The sequence below is a fragment of the Spermophilus citellus genome (genome assembly GCF_964194105.1).
Source record: "Spermophilus citellus genome assembly, chromosome: 16".
NCBI lineage: Eukaryota > Metazoa > Chordata > Mammalia > Rodentia > Sciuridae > Spermophilus > Spermophilus citellus.
The window spans coordinates 37,350,687-37,366,537 of NC_138196.1; the positions used below are offsets into that span (position 1 = coordinate 37,350,687).

Here is a 15,851-nt window from a genome sequence, read left to right on the forward strand (position 1 = left end):
GGAGTGTTTGCATGGGAAATAGAAGGGGATAGATGATCAAAGCATCACTTTTGTAAATACCAGGTTCTTCAATTTCTAATTCATGGGAAAATGCAATGGAGACTGACTGAAAAGAAGGGGAAAGTTTCTGCTGAGATTAGTTTTGCCAGGACTGTAGCTCTTAACTAATTTGATTAGTTCCTAAATTATAGTGTTTAATAGAATAAATAACTAGCAAAAATGCTGCATGAAGAACCATCTATATTTTACCTGCCAAGATCTCCATTCAGATTAATGTTACCTAAGATCACTGTATTGTTAATACCCTTAAATTAAGAGGAATATGTAATTAAATATTGAATAGCCTGGCATCTCAGTTCAGAGGAAGAGATTTTTATGGTGAAGTGAACTCTGAAGCTAGGTTGGTTGGTTGGTTATTTATTTAGCAGTACTGGGAATTGAACCCATGGCTGTGCAAGCACTCTACCCCTGCCCCACAAACTACTTAAAGTGACAGCTCAGAGAATCTAATTGCATAGTTTCCAGACATTGCTATTGTATTGTGCATTGTCCTGTGGTATCATAGTATAAAATGTAGCTGGTCTTTGTGCCCAGTTCCTGTCACAGAGCTCCTAAAACCCTAGGAATTTGCTGAATGATAGTAGTGGCTTTTATTATTTGCAGTGAACTTCCCACCCACCAACCCTTTTATTTGTTCAGTTCTGGGGATTGAATTCAGGTGCTTGAACACTGAACTACATCCCTAATCCTCTTTATTTTGAGATGGGGTTTCACTGAGTTGCTCGTCGGCCTTCAATTTGTGATCCTTCTGCCTCAGGCCAGTGCCACTGTGCTTGGCTCACATTTCACTCCTCTGATCACACCCAAGTTTATGCTAATGGTGTAACTTAAAGTGGGCATCCTAAATATTCTCTGGATATGGCACTAGTCACCCAAACAACCCAGTGATTAGATTGTTGGGAATTTGAACCCCACCCACTGACCACTGAGCTGTTACTTAAAGAGGTGGAGAATCTCAGAGACACCCTTCCAATTAAAGCAAAAACCCACAGCCTGATGTCATATCTCACCTACCTATTGCTGTCTAATGTATCAGTATTGTCATAACAGAATCAAATGTTTCTGTACTGAACATTGTTACACCAATACAGAGTCTTGGGCTAAGTGTAAAACCTTAAATTTTGGTTGAGTAACCTGTTATCTCTATGTCTAGGTTTGTCTTGCCTCTTTTCTTTTTTCTTTTTTTTAAACCTCTTTCCTTATTCCAGGAAAACAGGTGGAATTTACCTTCCTCCATTTTAGGAATTATTTTAACATTTTTTTCCAGAGGAGATAATCCATATAAGCATAAAGCCAAAGATATCAGCTGCCAAATATCTGAAATATAGAAAATGGGTTGCGTTTTCTGGCCTTCAACATTTTTTGAGTGGATGACTCTTGACAACCACCTTTTTTTTTTTTTTTTTTTTTTTTAGACAGTGGCATTTGAAGAAATTTCCATTTGGGATTAATTCACTGATTTTACTCATTTCCCGCTTTTGGCTTTGCTAGATTATGCAGAGCAATCTAGCTGGTACTTGAGGCTCTACCAGCAGAATCTACATCAGATACCTTGGGCCAGGTGTGTTTTGCATTTGCATGGCACCATAGGGTTCTCTCACCTTGCATAACTGTGGAAATAGAATTTTGAAGACATCTTTTTAATATTTTCTTGATTCAATGTGTAAATAACTTTCTATTCAGTGATAACATTCCAATAGGGAATGAGTGAGCTAGCTCTTGTTTTTTCCTTTCATTATGTGATAGTGGAAGGACTCCACCTCAGCCTCTGATTCTATTTTACTTCAGTTAAAAATGTTTTAATGAAGGTAGAGAGCTCCAGGACAGCCACTTTCTCAGTCTCTTCTAGAGTTCATAGATTTGAGTAATATGAAGACAGAGTACTTTGTGTTTCCATGTTCTGTCACATGCATGATGTTGTTTGATCCTAAAAGACCCCACAAAGTAAGAGGTGTCACGATAGTGTTGATCTTCTATTGCAGGTAAACAGACCAAGATTCTGAGGGGGTGGGGAGATCTTGAGTAAGACAGCTAGTGAGGGCTAAACTTGGGCATTGAAACTGAATGATTTAATTTGCAGTGCTGGGGATTGAACCCAGGACCTCATATATGCTAGGCAAATACTATACCACTGAGCCATACCCTTAACCCAAACTGGATTTTTAAAATCTCCAAATACCCACCACATTTAATTCAGTGAAGCCGTCCCAGGGCTTTCTGTGTTGTTGTGGGTTTCTTCTGCAAAAAGGTTACTCTTGTTACACTCCAGACATACACATTATTTAAGTCCTTTATATCCTTGAAAATTAAAATTGTTGCTTTCTGGATTAATTTGAAAAGATATGTGATTTTGCTAGTTGGGTACTGTCAGTTGGCAAGTTCCTTAAGTATACAGAGAAAAGAGGTTCAGGCAGTGAGAAACAAAGCCTGAGTGACTTGCCCAGGTTTTTTGGGTTTCCAGCTCTTTCCTCTCAGTAACTTGGAATCCTAGAACCTGCTTAGTGGGGTCCTGGTTATCAAGGAAGGTCCTGTTCTGAGAGGGGTGTGAGTCCCCTTTTAGAATGTGTGCTGCTTGGCTATAGTCCAATCCCTTTCACAGAATGGAAAAGGAGGTGCTCGCTGATTGAAAAAGGATCTCATTCATGCTCTCATATTTTGCCATCACCTCCCTTTTCTCCCAACAGTGGGCTACCTTGAGAATGGAGAGAGGAGCCAAGGAGAAGAACCACCAACTTTATAAGCCCTATACCAACGGTAAGATTGTGTCTTGATTCTTAGCCTAAAAGAGCTCTTTGAAATATGTTCCTAAGTGCTTTCAATTGTATACTTAGTCTGTTTTCTGTTCCTGTAACCTGAGAGTGGGTAGTTTATAAAGAAAAAAAGGTTTATTTGGCTCTTGTTTCTGGTGCATAGGGAAATACAGGGTGCAGTAGCGCACGCCTGTAATCTTAACGGCTTAGGGGAGCTGAGACAGGAGAATCTCAGTACAAAACCAGCCTCAGCAATGGCAAGGCGAGACACTAAGCAACTCATTGAGACCCTGTCTCTAAATAAAATACAAAATAGGGCTGGGGATGTGGCTTAGTGGTCAAGTGCCCCTGAGTTCAATTCCTGGTACCAAAAGAAAAAAGAAAAATCCAGATAGCATAGCATGGCATTGCTGAGAGCCTGGCTGCTTCACGATGTGGTAGATGGCATCACATGGCAAGAGAGCATGTGTGAGGGAAGGAAGAAGTGAGGAGGTGGTACGTGATGAGAGAGAACCCAAGAGAATGGGGAGGGTCTGATCTTGCTTTTTGAAAATTAGTTCCTTATCTTGCAGGAACTAATCCACTTCTGCAGATCTGACTCCCCAAGATACCAGTGTTTGTCCTCTGACCAGGACATGACCCCATGACCTAATCACCTTCCATGAGACCTCACCTCTTAAAAATGCATAGCTCTCAATAATGTTTTGAATCTTTAGGGGGACACACTTAAAATGTCGTTAAACCATAGCACACAGGTACCCTTCACTATTTAAAATGCAGTATTTGTACCCTGTTTCTAACATGCTCCTTCCTAGCTTGCTGCTTGACCAGGGTGTTCTCTTTTGTAGGAATCATTGCTAAAGATTCTACTTCACTAGAAGAAGAGATCAAAGAGATTCGCCGAAGTGGTAGTAGTAAGGCTCTGGATAATACTCCAGAGTTTGAGCTCTCTGACATTTTCTACTTTTGCCGGAAAGGAATGGAGACCATTATGGATGATGAGGTGACAAAGAGATTCTCGGCGGAGGAATTGGAATCCTGGAACCTGCTGAGCAGAACCAATTATAATTTCCAGTACATTAGTCTTCGGCTTACTGTCTTGTGGGGGTTAGGAGTATTGATTCGGTATTGCTTTCTTCTACCACTCAGGTGAGGGCAAGGTCTGGTGAAGATAAAAGACTTGACCTGCTTTCCCTAAGCCCGAAGCATGATCTGCCTATCTCTCTGTTTTGTTTTCCCATTTTAGAAAGAATAGTGTGGTTCTTTCATTTTTCAGTCCATCTGACTCTTGAAAAAAAGTACCTTGGTATGGTTATCCTTTAAAGGCTCTTGGATTCTCTGCATATCAGATGGAAATAGTAGGGTTTTATGAAGATAGATTGCTTGTCTAGATGGACTGAACACAGGGACAGGGAACATCATGTGCTTTCTGGCCACTGCTTCCTGGGCATGGCCTTTCTTCCTGAAGCTCGCCTCTCCAACACAGAGGCGCTGGCGATTTCTGTTTTTCTGTGCTGTGTGTTCCGAGGATGCCTTGAGACATGCCAGTACCTTTAGGCTCTGCCTCCTATTGCTTCAGAGAGGCTTTGCTTTAGCCAGGGTGTAAAGCCAGAGGGCAGGGGGAAGACAGCAGGACAGTAGTTGCCCAAGGGCAGAACAGCTTGCTTTAGGGTTTCCTGTCACTCTAACTGCCTGATGCCTGAGGTGCTAGTCAGCTGAGAAACAGATTCTTAGTTGGAATTATAGTGATCCCTGGTTCTGATAGTCTGCTTGCATTTCTGGGTGTAACTCTTGCCTGGTCTTAGGTGCTCAGATCTTGCGGGTGGTTTTGGGGATTCCTGCTTTCATTTTCACACATTCACTTGGTTTGCTGTGTTATTTGTCTTCCTGTTACAGGATAGCTCTTGCGTTCACGGGGATTAGCCTCCTGGTGGTGGGCACAACTGTGGTGGGATACTTACCGAATGGGAGGTAAGTAGAGCACAAGTGCTCAGTTGTGGGGCAGTCAGTTCTGGGAATGGTGGCTGATACTGCAGGCCAAGCCACTCCTTCAGATACTAACCCAATCCATAAAGTAACCCTGTGGTAACAATAAAGGCTTTCATTTAGTGATTGATCTTGACCTGTGACTATCTTGTTTGGTTTTGGGTTTTTTTGTCCTTCAGCCCTCATACTCTTCCCATTTTAAGACAAAAAGGCAGAAACCACAAAAACATAGAGTCCAGGGCCCAAATGTTAACAGTTTTAATAGCATATCACTTAATTTTGAGCATTCTGCTAAGTTGATAAATTGATGGGATAAGGAAGAGGGTTAAGTTTTAAAAAATAATTAGGAATGCAAGTAGATTTTGTCTTTTTTTTTTTTTTTAAGCTTTGTTCTTTCAGGGAAGTTGTAGGGCTAGCAGACTTCTCTAATGCTGGGACTGGTGAGGAGGTTGAACTCTGGGCTTGGCCTGCCTCTGGGAATGACTAGGGGAAAGGACTCGAGGAGATACCCTGGCCCACCTGTGTTGGGAGTTATAGGCTATGAATACTGAACCAATAACGTAGGGGAATGTAAGCAAGTCTTGTTGCCATTTCTTTGTTTCATCTGTGTGACATAAAGAGGCTAATACCTTACAGGGTTTACAATACTCAGTAATATTTATAAAAGCATTTTGCAGACTTAAATAGTTGGAGTCAAACTTGTCCCATCTTCTTATATGTAAGATAAAACCTCAAACTTTTTCCTATTATTGCAGGTTTAAGGAGTTCTTGAGTAAACACGTTCACTTGATGTGTTATCGGATCTGTGTTCGAGCCCTAACAGCCATCATTACCTATCATGACAGGTGAGGCAACTTTGTTTTGATGCAAAGGGAGATGGTGCTGGCCCAAACTGTGACTTGGACTCACCTGCACTCAACCAATTGCAAAGAGACTTCTGAGCTTTAAGTTAGAGCTGGTGAAATTTGTGAGGTGAGAGATATGCTCTAAGTTAATCGTTTCACACTCACTTTTATTGCTTTGCATATTTTTTACACTAGAAAAAACAGACCAAGAAATGGAGGCATCTGTGTGGCCAATCACACATCTCCTATTGACGTGATCATTTTGGCCAGTGACGGCTACTATGCCATGGTAAGTTTTTTCCTCCTATTTTTTTGAGGCAGGACTCCTTAAACGGTCAGAATTGGTTGACCTCTGAACCTTTCACAAAGCACTTTCTTAAGGGTATAAGTATGTGAGCATATTGTTACCCGTGGACCCTAATCTAGATTGTCACTTTGGGGAACTCCTTGGGGACTAGGGACTTGGAAATAGGAGGTATTCTGAAGTGATAAGATTGTGGCTAAAGTTGGTACTTCGGCTTTTTTTTTTTTTTTTTTTTTTTTTTTTTTTTTTTTTTTGGGCAAACCATGGAATTAAGGGTACAGGATGAGGATGGGGACTTGAAAGGACTGGATTCGAGGGCATTTGAGAATGGCCAGAGGGGCATTTTATTCATTCATGCATTTGCAATACTGGGGATCAAACCCAGAACTTCACACATACTTAAATAAGCAGCTCTACCCGTGAGGTATGTCCCCAGCTCCTTTTTTATTTTTGAGACAGGGTATTAAAGTTTCGCAGGCTGTCCTTGTCCTTGAAATCATCCTGCCTCTGAAGTAACTGGGATTATAGGTGTGTGCCACTGCCCCGGCACACACCTGGGAGGGACACAGGGATCACTCAACTTTACTATTTAGTTTTAGGGTTTTAAGTTATGTCTTTAATTGTATATCTCTGGTTAAAAGGAGACATTTAGGATTCAGAGTGGTTTTTTGATAGTGAGAAATCTGCAGTTAGCAATCATATCTATGGATGAAGGTTGGAGTACTCATTTTTGGGACCTATGGCTTCTCCCCAGAGTTGGGGGTATTGTGAGAGGGTGGCTTCCTAATTATTCTTTTGTCTGAGATTAGGTGGGTCAAGTGCACGGGGGACTCATGGGTGTGATTCAGAGAGCCATGGTGAAGTCCTGCCCCCACGTCTGGTTTGAGCGTTCTGAAGTGAAAGATCGCCACCTGGTGGCTAAGAGGTAAAATGAACAATGCTATTTGCCCAGTTGGAACATAAACAGAAAACGTTTTAGGGGTAGTTATCCATCCACTGTAAAGTTATAATTCACTGTAGAGTATAGTTCTACACAGGGCCTATACTCTTCTCATAATGAATTTTTTCCTAAAACAATATGAAAAGTATAAGCTGGTTGTGATGTATGTACACCTGTCATCACAGCAACTTGGAAGACTGAGGCACGAGGTTCACAAGTTAGACGCCAGCCTCAGCAACTTAGTGAGACTCTGTCTGACAATAAAGAATTAAAAAAAAAAAAAGGTCTGGAGATGTAGTTCAGTGGTACAGCACCCCTGAGTTCAATCCCCAGTATCATAAAAAAAGTTAATTAAAAGTATGAACTTTCTGGCTGGGGATGTGACTCAAGCGGTAGTGTGCTCGCTGGCATGCATGCAGCCCGGGTTTGATCCTCACCACCACATACAAACAAAGATGTTGTGTCCGCTGAAAACTAAAAAAATAAATAAATAAATATTAAGATTCTCTCTCTCAAAAAAAAAAAATATGAACTTTGATTGCTATTAGAAATCTCCAAACAGATTCGTTATCATACACACAAACACACACACACACACACACACAAAACTCCTCTGGAAAAGAAAAAAGAAAGAAACACACACAAACTGCTGCTCAGTCTCCTTCTGGTGCATGTAATGAAAAGAGTTGCAGTAATGACATCAAGACTCAGTTGAGTTTATCTTCCACAGGTCTTTGTGAACCTCCCACTAAATTCTTTTTGCTGTACCTTTGCTTAGGGACAGAATATTGAGACAAGGGACTGTCTGTTTTCCCCAGTTTTAACAGAGTACCTGAGATCGGGTAATTTATGAAGAAAAGCTTATTTTGATTCACAGCTCTTCGTGGCTGGGAAGTTCACATTTGGGTGACCACATCTGGCAAGACCTTCATGCTTCACCATAACATAACAGAAAAGCAGAAGTGGCAACAGGCAGGTGCAGATGAGACAAAACACAAGAGGCTGTCTTGCTTTCTAATACCCTACTTTTTTTTTTAGGACAGGAATAAGTTGTTTAACAGACATTACTCTTTTTTTAATATTTATTTATTTTTTTAGTTTCAGGTGGATACAATATCTTTATTTTATTTTTATGTGGTGTTGAGGATCGAACTCAGCGCCCCGCACACACCAGGCAAATGTGCTACCACTTGAGCCACATCTCCAGTCAACAGACATTACTCTTAAAGTAACTGATGTAGTACCATGAAAACTGCATTAATCCCTCTTAACAACTTAATTACTTCTTAAAGGCCCCACCTCCCAACACTGTCATAAGGCAATCAGATTTCACCGTAAGTTTTTTTGTGTAGGAGAACAAGTACCAAGGATTGAGCCCAGGGGAACTTAACTGCTGAGCCATATCCCCAGCCTTTTAAGTTATTATTTTTTAATTTTGAGACAGGGTCTCACCAAGTTACTTAGAGCCTTGCTAAATTGCCACTGTAACTGGCTCACCACGAGTTTCTGAAGGGATAAACCATAGCAAGGTCCAACCAAGCATGGCTGTTGCATAGTCAGGCAACAAGACTTCTGAGAGTGCTGTGTGTGAGCCTCCTGCAGATAGTACTAAGTCTGAGCAGCATCCTTTGTGTGTAGACTTTAATACTGAATTGAATGATTATATGGATTAAATAGTAGTACTCTGCCCTTATAAATTTTCTTCATGAGTTTTAGATTTGGGGTTTATAAAAAAAACAAGGGTTTATTAACATGCTCAAGCTAGTGTGACATATATTAATCACTTTGATGATGATCGGCTTGAGGTTATCTATTTCTTTGTCTTATTTTTTTTTTTTCTAAAGACTGACTGACCATGTACAAGATAAAAGCAAGCTACCTATTCTCATCTTCCCAGAAGGTAAGAAGGAGTTGGTCCCCACAGAGCTGCAGTGTTGACCGCTATGCAGGATTGCAGCTCTATGGTCACCTTTTCGTTACCTTTAGATTGGTTGTGGGACTAAAAACTCAGGGAAATTCAGAATTTGGACTAAGAGTTCACAGGGTGAATTTCCTCAGTGCAGGAATATCTTCTGTGGTACTGCTGACAGTAAGTACCCTTTCAGCTTCTTGTGGAGTCTACCAAATGTCTTTGGCCTTCTTCTAGGCTGGTGTGTGGGAATCGGGGAAAGTGGCCTGTAAAGAGAAGGAAGTGGGGCTGGGGTTATAGCTCAGTTGATAGAGTGCTTGCCTCGCATGCACAAGGCCTTGGGTTCAATCCCCAGCACCAAAAAAAAAAAAGAAAAGGAAAGGAAATACAACATTTTGCCTGACTCTTGTAAGTGTTCATTTTATAAGTTGAGGTTATTACAGGTTTTTCCTATTTTATTATATTTAGTGTGGAAGAAATTCCTAATATTTCAGGTAAAGGACCAGGAAAAAAAAAACAGCGTTTTATATTCTCTCTTGCATTTTAGGAACCTGCATCAATAATACATCAGTGATGATGTTCAAAAAGGGAAGCTTTGAAATTGGAGCCACAGTTTACCCTGTTGCTATCAAGGTACAAGACCTCTGAGGATGCATGCTGTCTTTATCACAGCCACCAAGGCCGGATACAGCAAGAAGGTGGAGGCTGGAGCTGATGTACCAGTCAATGAGTTGCTCTTCTCCAGTATAGCAATGCTGGGCTACCGTGGGTCCAGTGCTAGCAGAAGGAGAATACCAGTGGGTTGCCACCCTGTCACAAAGGACTGGGGAGTATTCAGAGGAGATAACCACCCACTTCCCGATTTAGGAAATGAATTACTTTTTGGTTAGAATGAGGACCACAGCTACAGACCCATTTCCCACAAAACGTCATTTCAACAGCCATTTACCTCTATTAGAATCATTGACAAAAAGTTTATGATACGCCTACTACTTGGTGGCAAGTACAGTGCCTACATGGTTGAGACCTCATGAGACTCTTGGTTTGTGACCATGTGCTAGTGAATATTAAGCTTCCTGCCTGAATGGATAATTTGCTTTGATAGAATTATAAATACAGAAACATAAGCTTTTGAATTGTTTGAGTCTAGGCCAGCAAAAAGAGATGAAAATCCCTTTACTTCACAGATGCACACTAAATATATTTATGAGTGAATGACATGCTGTTAGAGATAGGCCTTATATGAGGGGAGAGGATAAATGAAACAAGCATGATGATATGTTGGCAATTTTGAATCTGGGTAATGGGTATATTAGCTTAGTCTCTGTTTTGGATATGTTTGAAAACTTTATTAATAGAGTGTATGTGCCTATGGGTGAGACATGAAGCTGTCCAAGGAAAGAAGACATTTGTTTGATGATGGCTGTTAGAAGAAGCTTCCCTGTTGAGGCAGAAGCTGAGAGTAGTCTGGGGAGATTAGCGTGGCTAAAGTTCAGAGCTACCTGGGTGTAGAGTTGCTTCATAAGTGTTCGTGTCGGGGGTAGGGTTAGGAGCAGCTCTCTAACCCTTATACTGCCTCAGTGGGTTCATTCATGAGCATTGCTGTTGATACCACATGTTCAGAACTACTCACTTCTTAATGTCCATTGTGTTTTAGTATGACCCTCAGTTTGGTGATGCCTTCTGGAATAGCAGCAAATATGGAATGGTGACATATCTACTGAGAATGATGACCAGCTGGGCTATTGTCTGCAGTGTTTGGTACCTGCCTCCCATGACCAGAGAGGTAAGTGCCTCCAGCTGTCAGAGGTCTTCATTTAGCTACATGTGACCATGAGCCATGGCTGAATGGCTTTTATTCATTTCTTACTACAGAAAGATGAAGATGCCGTCCAGTTTGCCAATAGGGTGAAATCTGCTATTGCCAGGCAGGGAGGATTGGTGGACCTGCTGTGGTAAGTGCAAAGTGATGTCGTGGAGTCTAGGGGAACTTGTGTTTCTGAAGCAGATGCAGAGTCATCAGCTTCCTTTACAAAGGCTCCTTTCCTTCCTGGTGTAGTGAATGAAACCCACCATCTCTGGAGACAGAGCACAATGACTTCTTTTCCCTAGTCCCGACTCAGAAGTACCCTGTGCCTTGATCTCTGGGAGCATGGAATTCAGGATGCCTAGACTGAAGCAGTGAATTTCATGTACCTTCCTGGAGTTGTACCACTATGTCAGGGTACCTAGACTGTTCTCATCTTTAGATAGGGATGACCTGAGGCTGATCTGAAACCTCAGGAGTATAACGCTTCTTCTGATTTCAATGTATTTGACGGAATTGAGCCATCCTTAGAAAGGCAAAAGTTTCATTTATTACATTTAATTTATTACCTACTAGAGCTGGAGTTAACATCTTTTCTATAATAAATCAGTAAATATTTTAGGCCTGTAATGTCTGTCACAGCTGCTTGCTTCTGCCATTATAGTGTGAAAGCAGCCAGGATTAGAACTTGAGTAAATTAATATGACTGTGTCCCAATAAAACTTTATTTACAAGAGCAGATGTCAGGCTGGATGTGGCCCATGGACATATTTTATCACTTTTTATCCTAGTGTCTGAGGTAATTATGCTTCATACAACAGGAGGTTGATCTGTATGAATGCAGGTTCAGAACATCATTGCTACATTCTGAAGGGCATGGAGGGCATGGATCAGTCATGGAGGACATTTGGCTAGGTGGGCCTTATGAAAACAGAAAGTATAGACAATCAAGTTTTAAACTGAACTGTGGATTTTCGTGTAATAGCATGGCCTTGGGAATATGACCTTTTAAAAAATATGAATGTTTACTGAGCACTTAATTTACCAAATACTGTGTTTCTGATATGCTGTGATGTTCTTGTTTCACCGTCTTGAAAACATGGATATAAAAAAAATCATTATTCCTTAAATTAAGAAACTAAAACTCAAAGAAGTCAAGTCACTTTTTTCCCCAAAGTCACAAAATAAGCACCAGAGATAGACAGTTTTTACAGACAATTGAGTTTCTGTATTTCTTGAAGCTTAGCTCTCCTCCCATAATGCCAGAATACCCCTTAGCTTCTGCAAGTTGAAGGTGAATGTCAGAGTAGAAACAATGTTAAAAACTGCTTGATAGGTGTAAGCAATTACACAGTGCTTTTAGAAGAATCATGAATGTCAACCTCTGGGCAAGAGAGAGCTGTCTAGGCTGGTTTCTGTTGACATCCTAATGAAAAAACTATGGAGTATCATTGTTTCTGACCAGTTCTTTCCTGGACTTTGAGCAGCACAGTGCCATGATGTGGGTGGGCCACAGCGCCTTCTCTGCTTTACATGGGTCTTTTTCTCATCAGGGATGGTGGACTGAAGAGGGAGAAGGTGAAGGACACGTTCAAAGAGGAGCAGCAGAAGCTATATAGCAAGATGATTGTTGGGAACCACGAGGACAGGAGCCGTTCCTGAGTCTGTGGCTCACATTGGCTGAAACCACCATGCCTGAATCCTGACGTGTGAGCCAGCTGGATTTGTTGCTGCCACTACTGCACCGCCGCCACCGCCCCCACTGCTGCATCCTTCCAGACCCTGGGGCCCTCTGGGGCTGTTCCAGATCTCAGGACTCCAGCCGCTTCAGAGCCTTTTGGAGATCCCTGGGCTCTGGGGCAGCACAGCCTGCCCTTTGCTGTCTGAAGTGAATGCTGCTGGGTGTTGCTACCCAGGACAAGATGCCTTCTTGTTCTTTTACAATAAGTCCATTGGAGGAATGCCATTAAAATCAGCTCTCCACTCTGTGTGTTGTGCAGGGCTGAGCAGTCGGGAAGATCGGCCACATTCCCTGTTAAGACGTTGGGTGTTAGTCTGTAATTGTTGCCCACATGCCAGGGACTGTGCTGGGGAAGGTCCACTGGCTCCTGAGGAGAGGCACTGCCAATGCCTAAATATCACCACCCCCCCCAGTCTTGGAACTCTGTACACTTGAAAAGAAAATTGTTGTCTGCATTCACCAAAACGAAGTTTTAAATTCTTGTGCTACTGCTTATGGGAAATCACCAGAGGGGATGGAAAGAGACCAGGTGTGGACCACTGACTAGTCTGGTGAGAGCCAGGAGTTATTTTCTGTTTAAACTCCAGGCTGTGCCTGAATTTCCTATGTGACTTGCTCTATGTTTAATGTGTGCCTCATTTCCTCATCCATCATGTGGATCAGGAGGGGAAGGGTGATGATACCTACCTCACAGGGTTGTTGTGGGGATTCAAGTGCTGAGTGAGGGACATGTAATGTGCAGTGTCACAAGTACAGGTTCACGGGATGTGGCAGGACAAGGTCTGAGCTCAGAGCTGCTGCACAAGGCGTTGGACTTGTTTTTGGGAGTAATAAAACTGAATGGTGAATGAATTGAGGGACTTTTCCCTTCACTCACCCTCCCCTGCATGTAACGTGTTTCCTGAGTAACGTGTTTTTTGTCAAAGTTAAAATTCTCGTACTTGACTTGTGACCCTGGGACCTCAAGGATCCACTTGGCCTCTGGATGGGTATTATTTTGTTCAGGAGATAAACATCTCACATTTGCACATCTCTGTTAATTTAGAATTTCCAGCATAGACACAGATTTCTCCACAGTTGGGAACCACAGGATTTGAGGGCACCAATTTGTTGAGCTTGTGGAGATTGGACAATGTTGGGCACTGTTTGAATGTGAGGACCCTGGGAGGCATAAAATATATACAGTGGGGAAAGGGAGGATCAGAGGTCCTGGAAAGGGTTGGCAAGTGAGGCAGGATAGGCAAGGATATTGGTGCATCACATGCTTCTGTACAGCTGATGGGTAAACTGCAGGTCTCCCGGGCCTACCAGGTCACTTTGCAGTTACTGTAAAGGCACATCCAAAGCCAAACCATTCTCATTGGTTCTTCTGCAGTCCACCAGTTTTATATTCCTCTGAAGAGAGCGTTGCCTCAGCCCATTTATCCATCTTCCCATCCCTCCACCATCCCCTCCTCAACTGTGGCACAATCTTGGCACCTTTCAGGATTCTGCCCCAGCTGTGGTGTCGTATTTCCAAGGTTGCCCACTGGCCTGGGATTTGGGGATGTGCTGGGAGTGAGATCAGGCTCCTGAAGTATGAACTCACATCACTCATGCTTACCCAGTCCCCTTTGACCCTGTGATGTCACTCATCCTTGTCACCTTCCTGTCATCTCCCACATGGCCTCCTGTTTCCTCCTACCTGCCTTTTTGCCTAGTCAGTGGAAAACTTTTCTCTCTCAAATAAAAACCCTGTTATGACTCTAAGAAGAGTATCTTATGAACTGTTTTATGTAATGTTCAAGAATAAAAAGTGACTTTCAGCTTTTATAGGAGGTGATGTTTGTAGTGTCTCGATGCCAAGTTGGAATGACCTTTAAAAATTGGTCTTGAAGGTCAAGATCCCTTCAAAGAAGTTCCTCTAAAATTTCATTCATGTTCTATCTTATTTCATGGTTTGCATAGGTTTTTCAAAAATACATTTTGTTTTTGTTTTCGCTTATCTCCACATTCTGCACACCTGTCACAGGAGAAAGGAGGTGAATTATTCCTGCAAAAATGAAGTCTGTGGCATTCTTATTTAGTGCTCATTAAAGGCTTTCAGACCCTTCCTACTGCTCCATCCTATTTACTGGGGCTTCTGCTGGCCCCAAGTTGTCCATAAGTCAGAATACTTGGTTTGGGATTGCTGAGTTGGTCTCATGTGCTAAAACTTCACAACACCTAGAAATATAAAGCAGCATAAGGTATAAACTATACTGGCTCTTGAGGTCTCAGCCAAGGTAAAGATGGGCTTTGAATAAAATCAAGTGGCCTTAGTGGAGGGAGTGTTGGCCAGCTTCAACCCTTTCCAAAATTACTGCTCCTTTGCTATATTACTTTTATTTCTATTGAGTCTATATCCTGATTGATAACTAGGGACTTGGGGTAGGACCTCTAAGGCCATTTCCATCTCTGGAATTTCTGTCATTTTAAACCCATATTTCAAACGGCTTTGAGCTCTAAAGTAGTCTGGGTTTTAAAATAAAAGTCAATTTTCAACCCATTTGCTCGCTCTCAAGAAATTTCAGGCTAGTGAAACTAAATCACTAGAGAGTGTCCCCTTGTGTAGAGTTGAGTCCCCAAGTGATATAGGAAATTGTTGAAGCTGGGCCCGCACTTCTTGTAGGCTGGGTGGATTGTGGATCTGGGACAGACTTTTCACTCAGGCATGAGACTTTTATCCAGCCCATTAGAGGAACGTTCTAATAAGGCTAGTAAAATTCCCCTGACTGAAAACTCAATAGAAGGCTGTCGGCCAGGCCAGGCTCGGTAAGCTAAGCTTGATAGAGCAGCTTGAGATGACATCCTCATGATGGTAAACCAACCTTGGAGCTTGCTTATTTAGTATTAGCCCCTACTCCCTATTGCCACTCTCAGGTGAAAAAAGGCTTGATGGTGTGAGGTGTGGTTGTCAGGCCAGCTATAAGGGGTCTTTGGGCACCATCATGTTGTAGACCTTCATGGCAAAAGCAGTGGTGGGCACTAACCCTGCTACTTTGTGGAAATATGTGTCTATAAACCCTATCATTTCCTTCCTGAAATTAACCAAAAATGCAGTTCTCAGTGGGACAGTGCTTCCTGCTGCTCCCCTATGTGTGAAAGGTTTCAGTGTTGCAGGCTCCATCTACCTGCTGCATGTCTTGGGTGGCCAGACTCTATTTCTCTAGGTGTGCTCATCCTGTGTGGCCTGGGACACCCAGGCTGGAAGGGCAGCTGCATGCACACTGACTCTTGGACAGGTTAAGAGACGACCATCCAGCCATCCATCTTCCACTGCACTCACACCCCTTCTCCCCCCAGTCAATATGTCTCTCTCCGATGGGAAAGTTAATAAATTTTGCTCTAGATTAAAAGTATTGATCATTTCATTTGTAAACGATAAATAAAAAGGGGGAACTTTTCATTGCACCAGGGGTAGCGTCTGGTGTATTTTGCTGGTGAAATTTCTCTAGCTGTTGGAAGGGTGGGCTTCTCATATGCATTCC

At 42.3% G+C, this 15,851-nt stretch overlaps 1 protein-coding gene across 2 annotated transcripts in view; it reads left to right on the forward strand.

The window, feature by feature from the left end:
* The window catches only part of GPAT4 (glycerol-3-phosphate acyltransferase 4), a 38,521-nt gene extending 25,282 nt beyond the window's left edge, over positions 1–13,239 (forward strand). For both annotated transcript variants that reach the window (XM_081269174.1, XM_081269175.1), the window contains 11 exons: positions 2,745–2,814; positions 3,659–3,959; positions 4,707–4,781; positions 5,552–5,641; positions 5,837–5,930; positions 6,755–6,870; positions 8,730–8,785; positions 9,342–9,427; positions 10,452–10,580; positions 10,670–10,749; positions 12,155–13,239. In XM_081269174.1, the coding sequence (XP_081125300.1) occupies positions 2,745–2,814; positions 3,659–3,959; positions 4,707–4,781; positions 5,552–5,641; positions 5,837–5,930; positions 6,755–6,870; positions 8,730–8,785; positions 9,342–9,427; positions 10,452–10,580; positions 10,670–10,749; positions 12,155–12,263 (1,206 nt within the window). In that variant the 3' untranslated portion in view covers positions 12,264–13,239. The remainder of the gene's footprint in view (positions 1–2,744; positions 2,815–3,658; positions 3,960–4,706; positions 4,782–5,551; positions 5,642–5,836; positions 5,931–6,754; positions 6,871–8,729; positions 8,786–9,341; positions 9,428–10,451; positions 10,581–10,669; positions 10,750–12,154) is intronic.
* The last annotated feature ends 2,612 nt before the right edge of the window (positions 13,240–15,851 follow it).